At 41.4% G+C, this 18,193-nt stretch overlaps 1 protein-coding gene across 1 annotated transcript in view; it reads left to right on the top strand.

Moving 5' to 3' along the window:
- Positions 1-18,193, top strand: part of wdr18 (WD repeat domain 18) — a 97,453-nt gene that overhangs the window by 2,891 nt on the left and 76,369 nt on the right. The window contains exons 3-4 of the mRNA XM_014216070.2: positions 949-1,082; positions 8,131-8,272. Of these exons, the coding sequence (XP_014071545.1) occupies positions 949-1,082; positions 8,131-8,272 (276 nt within the window). The remainder of the gene's footprint in view (positions 1-948; positions 1,083-8,130; positions 8,273-18,193) is intronic.

Below are 18,193 nucleotides of genomic sequence, written 5' to 3'. Positions count from 1 at the left end.
TATCAACACATACTGAGCAGCTGACGTTATAAACAGAAGCATGCTACATGGCAGACCAATCCAAACTCATCTCCCCGCATGTCCAGCCCATCCATTATCTCAGCCAATAATGGCTAGCGGGAAGGTTCCATCTTTTTCCGTGGCTAAACCAACTAGGCTCGTAATTTAACCATTTTACTTGTATTTACAGATGGAATACAAGTTTGTTATTAAGGCACATGAAAGTTCACATGTTCCAGAAGGCATTTCTGCCCCCAAAATAATTTTTTATAAAAAATGCTGTTGACTTTCAAATGCCTCCTGTGAAGTAGTGACGTGACATACGCCTAATTTCCTGAAACGAGTCACATATAAAACATCAGCAAAAGGGATGTCATAGTTATTCAAATTCACATTTGACTTTGTTGTGTAATGTGTATGGAATGACTACGCTATGGCTGACATGTATACTCTTCTCCTCAATGCCTCTGTACTACTTTGAGGATAACATTATCGGTCCTGGACTGAAGTTGTGAGGACGCTACAGCTAGGCCTAACATTTGACCTAAGGAGCTGCTCTTAGTATCAGCAAAAAGGTCACCTTTGCCTCACCAGTTCCAACCTACTTTATGTCCTCACCATAGACTGTTTTTTTAATGAGATGTGAGAAGATTACTCTCATGAAATGTAATTTTAATCACATATTTAGTGACTGTAAATCCTTAATTTGCTGTTTAATTTCCTCACCATCTGTGTTTGACGCATCAATAAACACAAGTTATAGATTAGTAGGTTTTTTTCAGCTTTCCAAAACGAAAGGGGGGTTTCTCATTATCTAAAATTTGATTGTAACAGCATGACTCTCATAAGGCAATACTCCATTGGTCAGTGAAATAGATGTTCATACAGTGATATAGTTAACTTCTCTAGGCTTAGTGGCATTTGATGTTAATGAAATTGTCATTCTAGGTTTCCTCTGGGAATTTGCTGGCCATCTTGAGCCGCCATTACCAAGACCTGACCTGCCTGCGCTTCAGTGACGACAGCAGCCATTTCATCTCAGGAGGCAAAGACAACCTGGCACTGGTCTGGAGTCTAGCCAGGTACAAACAGCTCTTACACTGTGGTGTGTTAATTACGCCGACACTGTTTAAACCGTTTACTCCAAACACTGTTGAGTAGGCTTGGACGGTATCCAGATTGTCATACCTTCATACTGAACTTGTGCCGTACCTGAATATTCATTAATACCAGCTCTGAACACAAGGGTTGCTGTTTGAAACCCCACTGATACTCTGAATTATCCAAAGGTTAGTAATGCTAACAAGTACATGTAAATTCCCATAGACAGTGCTAACTATATGCTAACACATTTTGTCGTTTCTGACCTAAACTATACAAGTAACTAAAAAAATGCTACTCACAGTTTGCTGCATGCACAAAACAAATATCAGCCAGGGAGGCTCTTGATCCAGGAGGGGATTCTCTTCTGTTACCAAGCAAATGCTTGATTTTTGGAAGAAGCTAAAACTCATCTGGAAATTGAGGACAGTTGAATTTTATTTCTTGGTCTCAATGACATATTAGGCCAATTCTATATTAACCCCTAAAATGATTTAGCTAGCGTATCTTAGTTAAGAAATATTACATACTACTGCACATCTATTATTAGGGTTGTCTACACTTAGAGGATTACAAAGCTAGCTAATTAGTTGCCTTGGACAGTCTGAGAATCTGAGTAAAATGTGTAACTTGTCACTCTTATCTTAAAAGCGACTTCTCAGAAGAATAAAAATAAATGTTTTTTTTTGTTTTGTTAAATCAGCTGCCAGAAATACTTTCTTAACTCTGCCGCTTGTCATCAAGTAACTGGGGGCAAATGGAATTGTTCTCTCAATGTAGTTTTTACATTACTGACTCACGGTTGGACGCACCTGGCTTTGAAGTGACAGGTGACGTTTGGTTAGGCTTATACTATTGACACTGTTACACTGCTGTATTTCATGCTATGTTATCCAGTGCGACATAATCACATTTTGTGCTTGCCAAATCGGGAGAACATTAAATAGGTTCCACTGCTTTCTCTGAACCTTCAACAAAAAGGGGACAAAAACCCAATTGTAATTTTTATCACAAGCCCATCCTTAGGATCTGAATATTTAAGGAGCTTCTGATCTCTTAATCTCAGGGGAAAATTGGATTAGTGCTTTGATAATTGGCAGGGAGAGCAATAAACTGGTTTACTGAGTTTGAGTATTTAATCAAGAAGACGTGTAGAGCTATGAAACACTGACTGCTACTCCTCTCTTATTTTCATTTTTGGAATGGATTGTTATCGGAGGAATAAAAGGCTTAACTATTTTCAGAGAACAAATTGTACAGACTGGATGTGAGTTGAATTGTGCTAAAACTGTGTAGTGCTCTACCTTTTTCAATTGCTTATGATCTTATTTTAATTAGTTGGTGAATAAAGATGGCATTGAATGATGTTCATCAAACCTAAAAAAAAAAATGTGTTTACAGGGAATGGATAGGACTTTTCCAGTTAATTCAAGCACTGGACCAATGTCCAACCTATGTTTTGGCAGACTTGGAGAACATATATACTGATCATACTGACAGCACAGACAGACTGATCTACAAATCACCTTGCATTGTAAAAAAAAATTGTCTATCAGTCAGGGAACTCAGTGATTCACTATTTTCATTCAATTTCCTCTGGGGTTGAATGGTACTGAAGTAGGCCTAACTTTTCTCCAGTAGGTGGCAATGTGAGACTTCCATTACCAGTGCCTGTCAGCACTAAAGGGGGATGGAAATGTACAGGTTGTGGTAAACAAGATAGCAAATGTAAACCTGTTGTAATATTTTCCCTTTCCCTCAGAAATTACGTTTGCTAATTGAAATGGTCAAATTTAGACTGAGGAAGGCTGTCGAACTACCTGGTAGTGAAAAAAATAAGGGATTGCTTTGGATTTACTATGAATGTATGACAGTCTGCTTTCCAAAGTAATACCTTCTCTTTTTCTAGTAGAGCATGTTATTATATTGGCAATGCATATCCTCAAGGGAAGCAGCAAACATTTTTGTAAATTCTACTAAAGAAATAGTGTCAACCGTATGGCCCAGTATACAGTTTGAAATGAGACTTGCCGTTGCCTAATTACCTATATCAACAGTCAACATCAGGCGGAGCTTTTGACATCTCAATTCCAAATAGCTTTTGATGTATCAAAGTTCTTGAAAGGTTCTCTTACAACGCACTACCTTTTGTTGCAACCATTTCCCCCTCAAAGCAGAGGCTTTGTGTTGTAATCAAGAGTGCTGAAGCTGTACTTGCAGTTGAAAATAAATCAGAAAAAAAAAATCTAAACTGTTATTTCGCCCTTGCAGGTCTGCTCCTGCAATGCCAAACAAATCATGTAGCCCCACACAAGTGTGTTTAATCCGCTCATTAAAACCTCTTAAATGTGAAGTGCCTATGTTTGGAGACCCTATGTGATTTTTAAAAAAATAATTCAATTCAGTCTGTTATGAGAACAGTAGCCCCTATCTGGGAAAGCTAAGTATCTTGGCTATTGATCGGTGCCTTCAAATCTTTGGTATGACTTACTGCCATATATGGGCATACAAATTTATAAGTGCAGGCTGAGCCAATAACCTCATTTCAAGATGGATGCTACCTACATTCCGCTTAGCATTGTGAAGCATAAACGAAAAAAAAAACACGGAATACGTTGATACACACCGAAATTCGGGGCTCCACAGATCATTAGGATATCATATTTGTCTGCCTGTGACCTACCATTATTGATCACCAGCCCCAAGAGTATTTTTAAAAATTATTTTAAGGTTTCAACAAACAGCAAACCACTTACAAGGTAAGCTTCAATTTGGTCTGTGTTTGAGGTAAAGCTGCATGGGGAGTATCAAATTAATCCTTAGATTGGAAATTGGCTCGATTTGTTCCTACCAATGTTATCTGATGTATGACTTAATGGCAACATCAAATGTCCACCGAGTGACTATCCTTGCGCATCAAAAATGTTGCCTGCTAATGTGCTGTAGGCATCCATATCCCCTGTATGTACCCCGACACCACCACAATGTTTGAGAGAGGTTGGTGTTGAAGAAATAGATTTTTTTTATAGTGAACAATAACTTTTAAGCACATCCTGTGTGCAAAAACAGTGCAATTACCACATTCGGACACTTTGGAGAGGTTGAAAGGACACTGGATACCCCATAACACCACCACAATGTTTGGGTGTGGTTGAAATTGTGTTTTTATACTGAACAAATAGCATTTAGGGATTGCAAATATGTAATAGCACTGGAATTACCTTTATTTAGGACACCTCGACAACATCTGGTGAAATTGCAGAGCGCCAAATTCAAATTACAGAAATATAAATATTTAACATTCATGAAAATATAAGTGTAATACATCAAAATAAAGCTTAACTTCTTGTTAATCCAGCCGCTGTGTCAGATTTCAAAAAGGCTTTACGGTGAAAGCACACCATGTGATTATCTGAGGACAGCGCCCCGCATACAAATGCATGAAAAACATTTTTCAACCAGGCAGGTGTGACATGAAAGTCAGAAATAGCGATATAATAAATGCCTTACCTTTGAATATCTTCTTCTGTTGGCACTCCAAAAGGTTCCAGTTACATCACAAATGGTCCTTTTGTTCGATAAAGTCCTTCTTTATATCCATAAAAACTCATTTTAGCTGTCGCGCTTCCTTCAATAATCCACCGGTTTCCCTCATTCAAAATGCATTCAAAATGAATCCCAAACGTTACCAATAAACGTATCCAAACAAGTCGAACAACGTTTATAATCAAACCTCAGGTACCTTAATACGTAAATAAACGATACAATTTAAGACGGAGAATAGTATGTTCATTACCGGAGATAAATAACAACACGCTTTCATCCACGCGCATGGAAACACTACAGCCAAAATGGGAGCCACTTAGAAAAACTACAACTTCTAGCTCATTTTTCCAAAAACCAGCCTGAAACTCTTTCTAAAGACTGTTGACATCTATTGAAAGCCCTAGGAACTGCAATCTGGGAGGACTTCGCCTCATAATGAACATGAAAGCCATTGGAAACAGTGGTGGTTTTTTTTTGTATATATATATATAAAAAATTATGGTTTGTCCTCGGGGTTTCGCCTGCCATATCAGTTCTGTTATACTCAGACATGATCTTAACGGTTATAGAAACTTTAGAGTGTTTTTGATCTAAATCTACCAATTATATGCATATTCTAGCTTCTGGGCCTGAGTAACAGGCAGTTTACTTTGGGCACGCTTTTCATCCGGATGTGAAAATAGAGCCCCCTAGCCCAAATAGGCAAGTCAGTTAAGAACACATTCTTATTTACAATGACGGCCTAGGAACAGTGGGTTATTAAGAGTCCATGTTAAGGCTGATGCTGACTCAACTGCACAAATGCCCGGCGTCCCATCTTCAGTCAACTGTTCGTTCCACAATTTTTTTTTTTTATTTAAACGGTTATGGCGGTTATTTTCTTTTCATGGCGGTCTTGGTTATATGGTAATTGTGCCAGCCCTACTCCTGCGTCAATTCTTTCCATTTCATCAATGTGTCAGCATTTTCATTAAGTATTGGTGTATAGGGCCAACAATCATTCATTTCCAACAGTTTATTTACATGACTAAGGCTTCGACTATATACCACAAACTGTCTCTCTTCGCCAGACTGACTTTAATTCCCAATTACAGTTTGAAGAACACGAGTCCAGTGTTAGCTACTTTCTCTGACCTTCGCCTTTTTGAAGGGACTATGTGAAACTCAATGTAGCATAAAGAACAGAGTGCTACGGGTCTGAGAGGAATTTTAAATGGCCACCGGCCTGCATCGGGTAATGCACCTTTCACATGTGAAGAATGGCCTGGGTTGGGCCCACACACCGACATTAAGTGGTTTGCTTTGACCCCATCCCAGAGGGACATAATGAGCGGACGTGGCTGAAGTCCCCACTAATATCTCCGTGATACACCCTGAGCATCGTTGGAATAGGTCCGAAATTGCCTCAAAGGGAGTATTGGAACTGGAATTCTGTTAGTGGTTTGATATTCCTCAAAATGCCCCAGGCTGCTTCTTCTCCTCCCTTTTTGTGTGCACACGCAGTAGCCTATGCTGTGGTGTGTGCCTGTACGGGTTATGTTTGTCACAGATGTTGCTGCAGACAGGTTGTCCCTGAGATCCTGCCAGGGAGCGCCTCTTGCTGCCGAGCTGACAGAATGGGTCCTGGTTCCCGCTCAGATAATCAGGCTTTCTATCCTCCCCCTCTTTCCCTCTCGCTCTCTCGCTCTGTTTATCCACCTATAGGCCTCCTTCTCTCCTGTCCTGCTCTGGCAAGTTGTCTCGATTGAGCCAGAACCAGTGATGCTCAGAGCTACAGTATATACTCAGAAAATTGCATATTTGGTCCAAATTCTCTGGCTATAAGAATACAGCAAAATATTTATTTTTCCCACTTATAATCTCACAAAAAATAATAGTGAGATTTGAAGTTTGTGGTCATAATGTGAAGGGAATACATATGTTTTTGGTTTACTTTCAAATGGTTGAAGTAGAAAGATTTGAACATTCTTGTCATGGTTCTGTATTGGTGTTTTGAGGTTAGTTTGAGAATAAATGCTAGTCACATTCATTGCTTAACATGAAATTCCACCATTTGTTTATGCGGATGTAAACTCTGCAAAAAAAAAAGAAACGTCCCTTTTTCAGGACCCTGTCTTTCAAAGATAATTCGTAAAAATCCAAGTAACTAAACAGATCTTCATTGTAAAGGGTTTAAACACTGTTTCCCGTGCTTGTTCAATAAACCATAAACGATTAATGAACATGCACCTGTGGAACAGTCGTTAAGACACTAACAGCTTACAGACGGTAGGGAATTAAGGTCACAGTTATGAAAACTTAGGGCACTAAAAAGGGCTTTCTACTGACTCTGAAAAACACACAAATAAAGATGCCCAGGGTCCCTGCTCATCTGCGTGAATGTGCCTTAGGCATGCTGCAAGGAGGCATGAGGACTGCAGTTGTGGCCAGGGTAATAAATTGCAATGTCCGTACTGTGCGATGCCTAAGACAGCGCTACAGGGAGACAGGACGGACAACTGATCGTCCAGACTACCTGTAACAACACCTGCACAGGATCGGTACATCCGAACATCACACCTGCGCGACAGGTACAGGATGGCAACAACAACTGCCCGAGTTACACCGGGAACGCACAATCCCTCCATCAGTGCTCAGACTGTCCGCAATAGGCTGAGAGAGGCTGGACTGAGGGCTTGTAGGCCTGCTGTAAGGCAGGTCCTCACCAGACATCATCGGCAACAACGTCGCCTATGGGCACAAACCCACCATCGCTGGACCAGACAGGACTGGCAAAAGGTGCTCTTCATTGATGAGTCGCGGTTTTGTCTCACCAGAGGTGATGGTCGGATTTGCGTTTATCGTCGAAGGAATGAGCGTTAAACCGAGGCCTGTACTGGAGCGGGATGGAGGTGGAGGGTCCGTCATGGTCTGGGGTGGTGTGTCACAGCATCATCGGACTGAGCTTGTTGTCATTGCAGGCAGTCTCAACGCTGTGCGTTACAGGGAAGACATCCTCCTCCCTCATGTGGTACCCTTCCTGCAGGCTCATCCTGACATGGCCCTCCAGCATGACAATGCCACCTGCCATACTGCTCATTCTGTGTGTGATTTCCTGCAAGACAGGAATGTCAGTGTTCTGCCATGGCTAGCGACGAGCCCGGATCTCAATCCCATTGAGCACATCTGGGACCTGTTGGATCGGAGGGTGAGGGCTAGGGCCACCCCCCCCCAGAAATGTTCGGTGCCTTGGTGGAGGAGTGGGGTAACATCTCACAGCAAATCTGGTGCAGTCCATGAGGAGGAGATACTGACATACTTTGATTTTGACCCCTCCCATTTCTGTTAGTCACGTGTCTGTGGAACTTGTTCAGTTTGTCTGTTGTTGAATCTTATGTTCATACAAATGTTTACACATGTTAAGTTTGCTGAAAATAAACGCAGTTGACAGTGAGAGGACGTTTCTTTTTATATAAATCACCAAACCCTCCCTCTGTTTTGCAGTGTGGTGCAGCTGGACCCGTCACACACCCCTGAGCCTCGTCATGTCCTGTCCCGTCACTCTCTCCCCATCACCGACATCCACTGTGGCCTGATGGGACCCCAGGCTCGAGTAGCTACTGCATCCCTGGACCAGACAGTCAAGGTGGGCTTTTTCCTTGCCTCCTTACTATGCTTGTCCAAAGGGGAATTATTGTGAACTGCCTCTGAGGCTGTCTGAATGAAATTTGGGCTTGTGTATGTAGCACAAAGCTTTTGACTTGCTTAATGGTAAAAGGAAACCGCACACTGCTCTTGACAGTATCACTGATATTTAATAAGCTTACGTATCGGCCTAACGGAAGGCCGTTAGGCCGATACGTAAGCTTATTAAATATCAGTGATACTATCAAGAGCAGTGTGCGGTTTCCTTTTTCCTTCATCCTGTTTCAACTGTTGCCATGCACCTGCAATAAGATTGCTCAGATGTGCGAGTGCCTTTTGAATTTTGACTTGCTTAATGGTACATTTCCTTCCAATGAGAATATAATGAATAAAATCTACTCTTTCCATGCCTCAAGCTGTTGAGGTGGAAGAGCACAATGCAATCTGAAGTTTGCGAATGACTGTGGGCTTACAAATGCATATTTTGCACCACCTGTCGTTTTATTATTCACAACATTCTTATTGATAGACATCTAATCTAACAGAGTTCTGGCGTGCATTCTAGCGTTGTGATTTGTCTGTATTCTAAATGGATACCTACAGGCCTACCAATGTTTTTTTTTTTGGGGGGGGGAATTTCTTCAGGAGGACACATTTTTATACCAGTGCAATCTTAATTAAAAACCTCAATTAGTTTTAGCAAACATATTTGATACTCTGTTTCGATAAAAAAATAACATTAGGCCTTTGTCTCAGCGCGTCATTTTAACTGTCTTGCAATAGTGTTTTATGTGCTACATTACCCTTAGCGTTGGAATTTGTGTTTACTGGAACTGAAGTGGGAGGTGGTAGCCTAGTTTACAGGTCATTTGCATGCAGACATATCGACCAGTCAGAATATCGAAGTTAAATTGTGTTAGTCCACGCAAGCAGTGTTAGAAAAAAACAAAACATGAATAATGATGAAAGGGTACCTCGCAGATGTGAATCCCCATTGGGTCTTAAGTATAATTTCATTCGTTACTCATTTAACTTACTAACAATCCTAGATGTTTTGTGGTTCAAGTCCCAAAATAGGAAAGCAATTCTCTCTAATCGCATGAAGATATGCAGTTTTTGACATGCAGAAGATTTGCCAATCACTCTATCCCATTGTATTAGTTAAAGGCCCAATGAGGCCATTTTTTTTTAAATCTCACTATCAAATAATATCTAGGTTCCTAACTGTTATAGTTTTAAATTTAAAATGGTGAAAAGTAAAGTATTATTTAGCAAAAAACTATTTGTCAAGCAAGAATTTAGTTAGGACTGCCTGGGAGTGGTCTGAGTTGGGGACCTATTTGGAAGGGCCTAAGAGGAGAGACATAAACTATTGATAAATTGGTTTTGTCCAATTTAAAACAAAGAATAATAATCTTGTATTCGGCCTCTAAAGTGAATGATATTTCCTCCTTTTACCTCATTTATATAAAGCATCTTAAGGCCCCTGTTGAAACCATTAAACAGACCATGATCGAATTTTAAATGTGAATCAAGGCAAGGACTCTCCAAATGGAATGCGTATGTACAGTACAATCTCATTTGGAGTGTAATGGTAGTCACCGGTAGGACCATACTATTTAGACCTGGCATTGTGAAACAAACACCACAGTGGAAGGATTCACACTGCTTGGGTAGCACAGATTCCATATATAGCACATTTCTTTCCTCCACAGGCCAGGGTAAAAATGCTAACAAATATTACCAGAAGGGAACGTGTTGTGAGGTTGTAGCATTAGCCTCCATATTTTCCCACCTTTATTCAATTCAACTAGACCAGTGGTTCCCAAACTTTTTATAGTCCCGTACCCCTTCAAACATTCAACCTCCAGCTGCGTACCCCCTCTAGCACCAGGGTCAGCACACTCTCAAATGTAATTTTTTTTGCCAGAATTGTAAGCCTGCCACACACACACTATACAATACATTTATTAAACATGAGAATGAGTGAGTTTTTGTCACAACCCGGCTTGTGGTAAGCGACAGAGCTCTTATAGGACCAGGGCACAAACAATAATATAAAAATCAATCATTTTGCTCTTTTATTTAGCCATCTTACATAGAAAACGTTATTTGTTCATAAAAAAATTGAGAATAACTCACCACAGGTCAATGACAAGGGTGTGCTTGAAAGGATGCACATAACTCTGTAATGTTGGGTTCTATTGGAGAGAGTCTGTCTTCAATCATTTTCCACACACAGTCTGTGCCTGTATTTCATTTTCATCCTAGTCAGGATTGAGAATCCACTCTCACATAGGTACGTGGTTGCAAAGGGCATCAGTGTCTTAACAGCGCGATTTGCCAAGGCAAGAATCTGAGCGTAGCCCTATCCAGAAATGTGTCAGTGGCTTCTGATTTGAATTCAATTTTCACAGAACCGTTTGTTGCAATTTCGATGAGGCTCTCTTGTTCAGATATTGGTAAGTGGACTGGAGGCAGGACATGAAAGGGATAACGAATCCAGTTGTTTGTGTCGTCCTCTCGGTGCTTCGCTATATCACATTTAACATTGTCCGTGAGCTTGAGTTCATTTGCACACAAAATAAATCATACAATGATGGAAAGACCTGTTGTCCTTGTTAATCCAGACAGAGAAGAGCTCCAACTTCTTAATCATAGCCTCAATTTTGTCCCGCACATTGAATATAGTGGCGGAGAGTTCCTGTAATCCTAGATTCAGATCATTCAAAAAATATCACCCAGATAGGCCAGTCGCGTGAGAAACTCGTCATCATGCAAGCGGTCAGACAAGTGAAAATGGTCAGTAAAGAAAACTTTAAGCTCGTCTCTCAATAAAAAAAACAAACAAACAAAAAAACACGTCAATACTTTGCCCCTTGATAACCAGCACACTTCTGTATGTTGTAAAAGTGTTACATGGTCGCTGCCCATTATCATTGCATAATGCAGAAAACACACGAGAGTTCAGGGGCCTTGCTTTAACTTCTTATGGATGGTGGCAGTATTGAGTAGCTTGGATGACTGACGTGCCCAGAGTAAACTGCCTGCTACTCACTCCCAGAAACTAAGATATGCATATTATTAGTAGATTTGGATAGAAAACACTCTGAAGTTTCTAAAACTGTTTGAATGATGTCTGTGAGTATAACAGAACTCATATGGCAGGCAAAAACCTGAGAAAAAATCCAAACACGAAGTGGTTTGTAGTTTTTCAAGTTATTCCCTATCCAAACTACAGTGTCTGTGGGGTCATTTTGCACTTCCTAAGGCTTCCACTAGATGTCAACAGTCTTTAGAACCTTGTTAGAGGCTTCTACTGTAAAGTGGGGATGAATAAGAGCTCCTGGAGTCAGAACACTGCCAGCAGGGCATGAGGCGCAGGCATGCGCGCTCACGTGAGAGGTAGCTCAGTTCCATTGCATTTCTGAAGACAAAGGATTTCTCCGGTTGAGACTTTATTGCGGATTTACGATAAAAACATCCTAAAGATTGATTCTATACATCGCTTGACATGTTCCTACGAACTGTAATGGACATTTTTGAGTTTTCGTCTGACCTGCGCGTCGTGAATTTGGATTTGTTAACTGAAGGCGCGAACAAAAAGGAGGTATTTGGGAATAAAGGATGGACTTTATCGAACAAAACAAACATTTATTGTGGACCTGGGATTCCTCGGAGTGCATTCTGATGAAGATCATCAAAGGTAAGTGAATATTTATAATGCTATTTCTGACTATTGTTGACTCCAACATGGCGGATATATTGTATGGCATGTTTTTGTGTCTGAGCGCCGTAGTCAGATTATTGCTTTTTCGGTAAAGCTTTTTTGAAATCTGACACAGCGGTTGCATTAAGGAGAAGTTCATCTAAAGTTCCATGTATAACACTTGTATTTTCATGAACATTTATGATGAGTATTTCTGTAAATTGATGTGGCTCTCTGCAAAATCACCGGATGTTTTGGAGGCAAAAGATTACTGAACATAACGTGCCAATGTAAACTGAGATATTTGGATATAAATATGAACTTTATCGAACAAAACATACATGTATTGTGTAACATGAAGTCATATGAGTGTCATCTGATGAAGATCATCAAAGGTTAGTGATTAATTTTCTCTCTATTTCTGCTTTTTGTGACTCCTCTCTTTGGCTGAAAAATGGCAATTTCTTTTGTGTGTAGGCGCTGACCTAACATAATCATATGGTTTGCTTTCGCCGTAAAGCCTTTTTGAAATCAGACACTGTGGCTGGATTAACAAGAAGTAAAGCTTTAAAATGGTGTATAATACCTGTATGTTTGAGGAATTTTAATTATGAGATTTTTGTTGTTTTGAATTTGCCGCCCTGCACTTTCACTGGCTGTCGTCATATCAATCCCGCTAACGGGATTTAAGCCATAAGAAGTTTAACAAAGTTGACCATTTTCACTGTAGTGTCCAAAACTTATTTCAAGCTGTCAGGCATTCCCTTGGCAGCAAGAGCCTCTGGGTGGATGCTGCAGTGTCCCCAAGTGACGTCGGGAGCAACTTTTTACCACTCCGCTCTGTCTCCCTGTCATGGCTTTTGCGTCATCAGTAGAGATACCAACACATCTTGACCACAAGTCTATTTGATGTTACAAAGCTCTCCAGTACTTTTAAAAATATCCTCTCCTGTTGTCCTGGTTTCCAGTGGTTTGCGGAAGAGGATGTCTTCCTTAATTGATCCCCCCCATAAACGTAACGGACATATACCAGGAGCTGTGCCAGGCCCACCACGTCTGACTCATCCAGCTGTAAGGCAAATAATTCACTGTCTTGTATGCGAAGCAGTAATTGTTTCAAAACAACTCCTGCCATGTCATTGATGCGTTGTGAAACAGTGTTGTTTGATGAAGTCATTGTCTGTATAGTTTTTTGGGCCTTTTCCCCCAGCATTTTCCCAGTCATATCTGCGGCAGCAGGAAGAATTAAGTCCTCCACAATAGTTTGGGGCTTGCCTGTCCTAGCCACTCGGTAGCTCACCATAAAAGACTCTTCTAACTCCTTGTTATTAATGGTTTCTGCCGCTTTTATACATGTCTTATACAGTACGGAAAAGAAAGATGTATGAAATGTATGCGTTCACTACTGTAAGTCGCTCTGGATAAGAGCGTCTGCTAAATGACTGAAATGTAAATGTCTTACTACTCGAAAGTTGTCTTCATTCGCGCTAAAAAGTCCCCTGTCTTATTTTTCAAATTGTCATGTCTTGTTTCTAAATGTCGGTGCAAGAGTGAAGTTTTCCCACGAGAGAGTAACGGTTAATGTGATTGGATGTTAATTATTTGACTAGGCTACCTGTATTTGACATTGTGTTGTTATTATGCTAAACACTAGATGATTGAATTATATTTTTGGCAGTGAATGTATAGCCCCATTGGATGTATAGCCCAGTTGGAAAATATAAATGTATTGTTTGAAATTGTGAAGAAAATAATTGTTTGTATTTTTTGTATTTTTATAAATGTGAATTTTTATTTGGCGTGTACCCCTGGGAATACCCGAACTTGAGAAACAAAATCAATACTACACTGACGGTTGTAAAAAGTGTTAAGCCATGTTTGAAGGCCACAGCCGTGTTGCACAAAGAGGGGCAAAGTCAGAAAGAAAAACTACAAGGGGGATTATCCAAGGAACTGAATAACACCCGACTTGTCTGGATTCAACATCAATGAATCCCCATATCAGTCCTGCCATTGCTTCATTTCCTTCAAACAGTTCTGCCTGTCATTCTTACCCACTGAACATGTAACCTTTTGAACAACACCATTCTGACATCATATATTTGTCGAGTAAGCATGCGGAAAGACTGAAGCAACACTTTAGTGAAGCAGTGTACCAAAAATATTTTTTCTGCTCCTTTTGAATTTGCACTGACAGGATTTGACGTAATCAGGCTTGTAAAATGCGAATGGAGACATGACAGATCCAAGGGCTGGTGGCGTTTGATGCCTACTGTAGCTCTGTGAGGACCCTATTGGATGAGCTGACGTTTGATTGGCTTGTCAACCAAGGAAGCCTGACTTGTGGCGGGTTGGAGACCTGTGACGTACCAGATCGTGTGCGCTAAGGTTTCCGTTACACGGAACCCAAACTGGCTGCGCGCGTGCGCCATCGTGCATAAATGTATTTTAATGTATAAATGTCCCCCCACACCAAACGTGATCACGACACGCAGGTTAAAATATCAAAACAAACTCTGAACCAATTATATTAATTTGGGGACAGGTCGAAAAGCAATAAACATTTATGGCAATTTAGCTAGTTAGCTTACACTTGCTAGCTAATTTGGCCTATTTAGCTAGCTTGCTGTTGCTAGCTAATTTGTCCTGGGATATAAACATTGAGTTATTTTACCTGACATGCACAAGGTCCTCTACTCCGCCAATTATTCCACACATAAAATGGTCAACCGAATCGTTTCTAGTCATCTCGCTTCCTTCCAGGCCTTTTCTTCTGTTGACTTTTTATATTGCGATTGGCAACTTTCATAAATTAGGTGCTTTACCGACACTGACCTCATTCGTCTTTCAGTCACCCACGTGGGTATAACCAATGAGGAGATCGCACATGGGTACCTGCTTCTATGAACCAATGAGGAGATGGGAAAGGCAGGACTTGCAGCCTATCTGCGTCACAAATAGAACTGACTTCTATTTTAGCCCTTGGCAACGCAGACGCTCGTTGGCGCAATAATTGAATAATAAACAGATTTCTAAATGTATTTTGCAATGCTCGCATGTGATGCGAGCGGTGTAGTCAGCCTGTTTGGTAAATGTGGCGCCGGACATTTGATCGGCAACTCTTTAATTTACCAGACATTTGAGAAATGTACCTGATCCATATACATTGGGTGCATAACCTGACTAGGGCATCCACCCACGGTGTTCAGAATGACAGAAATCACATTTAGAATATGGTAATTAACAGAACATGGAAGTCGAGGATGCAATGATGTGCTGTCCTTACCGAATTCTGATGTGCACTTTGAACATCTTAGAATAACTGTCCTCATTTACTTTTCCTCAGCCAACAAGACAAGTAGGCCAGTGATCTTGCTGTTGGTTATCTACTACAGTAGAAAAGTTTAGGCTACCTATTCTATTGGTCAGTTTGTCGAGATAGAAATGGCATATTCTGGGACAGTTGTGGGACAATCGATCCCAAATTCATGCAACCAGTAGGCGTAGGCTACATAAAAAAAAAAAAAAAGCAATGAGTCCGATGCAACCGATCAGAACGTTTAGCTTAAAATGTTGAACTATTATTTATTCACATTATAAGCACAGCAATGCCCACATGGCAGCAGGCTACACATGAATATTCGTTCTATAATCCAATTAGCATGAAAACACCGTTGTCAAACAGGCACAGCACATGCGAGCGGTTTCATGTGACAGAAATGAAAATATCCGTTAGAAATGTAGAAAGAGGAGATCTAATAGGCTACTTTGAAGCAAGGTAAGACATGCCTCATATGTATTAAAAAGTAGAGATTTCAAACTATCACCAACTCATTGCATAGTGGTATCTGACACACTGATGAAGCCTGCCTTCCGTTGCCGTTTGATGCCGCGTTCAAAACAACTGGGAACTCGGAAATATCCAACTTCAGTGCTTTCAAGACCACTGTGAACTAGGAAAAACATTTGCTCAGACGGGGAAAATAGTTTTGAACGGTCATTCAACTCGGCTTTCCAATTTGGGCCTCTTTCTATAGCTCCGACTTTCCAACCTAAAGATCATGATTTGACCTCATATTTTTCAGAGTTCCCAGTTGTCTTGAAAGCACCACAAGACACTGCAGCAGCAGCTCTTGCGCTGTCTGAATGATTTTTCATTCAAAGGCTCTGTATATGTATGCTATAGGTGGGATAAATAAGAAGCATAACGAATATACTGAACACACGAGCCAATTTAATTCCATTAAATTATGCAAATTACCCTAGCATGACCAGTCAACTGGTATTTACATTAATCAATATGGTAAAAACACCAGTCTCAACGTCAACAGCGACGAGGTGACTCCATGATGCAGTGTTAATGTTGTAAATGACTATTGTAGCTGGAAATGGCTGTTTAAAAAATGTATAAATACATTTTTATAGAATATCTACATAGGTGCACAGAGGCCCATTTATCAGCAACCATCACGCCTGTGTTCCAATGGCACGTTGTTAGCTAATCCAAGTTGATCATTAGAAAACCCTTTTGCAATTATGTTAGCACAGCAGAAAACTGTTGTCCTGATTAAAGAAGCAATACAACTGGCCTTCTTTAGACTAGTTGAGTATCTGGAGCATCAGCGTTTGTGGGTTCTATTACAGGCTCAAAATGGGCAGAAACAAAGACCTTTCTTCTGAAACTCGCCAGTCTATTCTGGTTCTGAGAAATGACGGCTATTCCATCCAAGAAATTGCCAAGAAACTGAAGATCTCGTACAACGCTGTGTACTACTCCCTTCACAGAACAGCGCAAACTGGCCCTAACCAGAATAGAAAGAGGAGTGGGAGGCCCTGGTGCACAACTGAGCAAGAGGACAAGTACATTAGTGTCTAGTTTGAGAAACAGACACCTCACAAGTCCTCAACTGGCAGCTTCATTAAATAGTTCTAGCAAAACACCAGTCTCAACGTCAACAGTGAAGAGGCGACCCCGGGATGCTGGCCTTCTAGGCAGAGTTGCAAAGAAAAAGACATATCTCAGACTGGCTACTAAAAGTATAAGATGAGCAAAAGAACACACACTGGACAGAGGAACTCAGCCTAGAAGGCCAGCATCCCGGTGTCACCTCTTCACTGTTGACCACCCTCTGGAGAGCCCTGCTGTTGTGGGAGGTGCAGTTGCCATACCAGGCGGTGATACAGCCCGACAGGACGCTCTCAATTGTGCGTCTGTAAATGTTTGTGAGGATTTCAGCTGACAAGCCACATTTCTTCTCCCTCCCAAGGTTGAAGAGTGCTGTTGCGCCGCCTTCACCACACTGTATGTGTGGGTGGACCATTTCAGTTCGTCCATGATGTGTACGCCGAGGAACTTAAAACCTTCCACCTTCTCCACTGCTGTCCCATCGATGTGGATGGGGGGGGTGCTCCCTCTGCTGTTTTCTGAAGTCCACAATCATTTTGTTTTGTTGACGTTAAGTGAGCGGTTGCTTTCCTGACACCACACTCCGAGTGCCCTCACCTCCTCCCTGTAGGCTGTCTTGTTGTTGGTAATGAAGGCTACTACTGTTGTCGTCTGCTAACTTGATGATTGAGTTGGAGGCGTGCATGGCCACACACTCATGGGTGAACAGGGAGTACAGGAGGGGGCTGAGCACGCCCCCTTGTGGGGCCCCAGTGTTGAGGATCAGCGAAGTGGAATGTTGTTTCGTACCTTCACCACCTGGGGGCGGCCCGTCAGGAAGTCCAGGACCCAGTTACACAGGGCGCAGTTGAGACCCAGGGCCTCTAGCTTAATGATGAGCTTGGAGGGGACTATGGTTACTGAACTGTAGTCAATGAACAGCATTCTTACGTAGGTATTCCTCTTGTCCAGATGGAATAGGGTAGTGTTTAGTGTGATTGCGATTGCATTGTCTGTGGACCTATTGGGGCGGTTTACAAATTGAAGTGGGTCTAGGGTAACAGGTAAGGTGGAGGCGATATGATCCTTGACTAGTCTCTCAAAGCACTTGATGACAGAAGTGAGCGCTATGGGGCGATAGTCATTTAGTTCAGTTACTTTACCTTCTTGGGTACAGGAAGAATGGTGGCCATCTTGAAGCATGTGGGTACAACAGACTAGGATAGGGAGAGAGTGAATATGTCCGTGAACACACCAGCCAGCTGGTGTGTGCGTGGTCTGAGGACGCGGCTAGAGATGCCGTCTGAGCCAGCAGCCTTGTGAGGGTT

This window comes from Salmo salar, chromosome ssa10, assembly GCF_905237065.1.
Source record: "Salmo salar chromosome ssa10, Ssal_v3.1, whole genome shotgun sequence".
In the NCBI taxonomy this organism is placed as follows: domain Eukaryota; kingdom Metazoa; phylum Chordata; class Actinopteri; order Salmoniformes; family Salmonidae; genus Salmo; species Salmo salar.
Note: the sequence above shows the minus strand (reverse complement) of the source record. Positions and strands in the feature narration are given on the sequence as shown.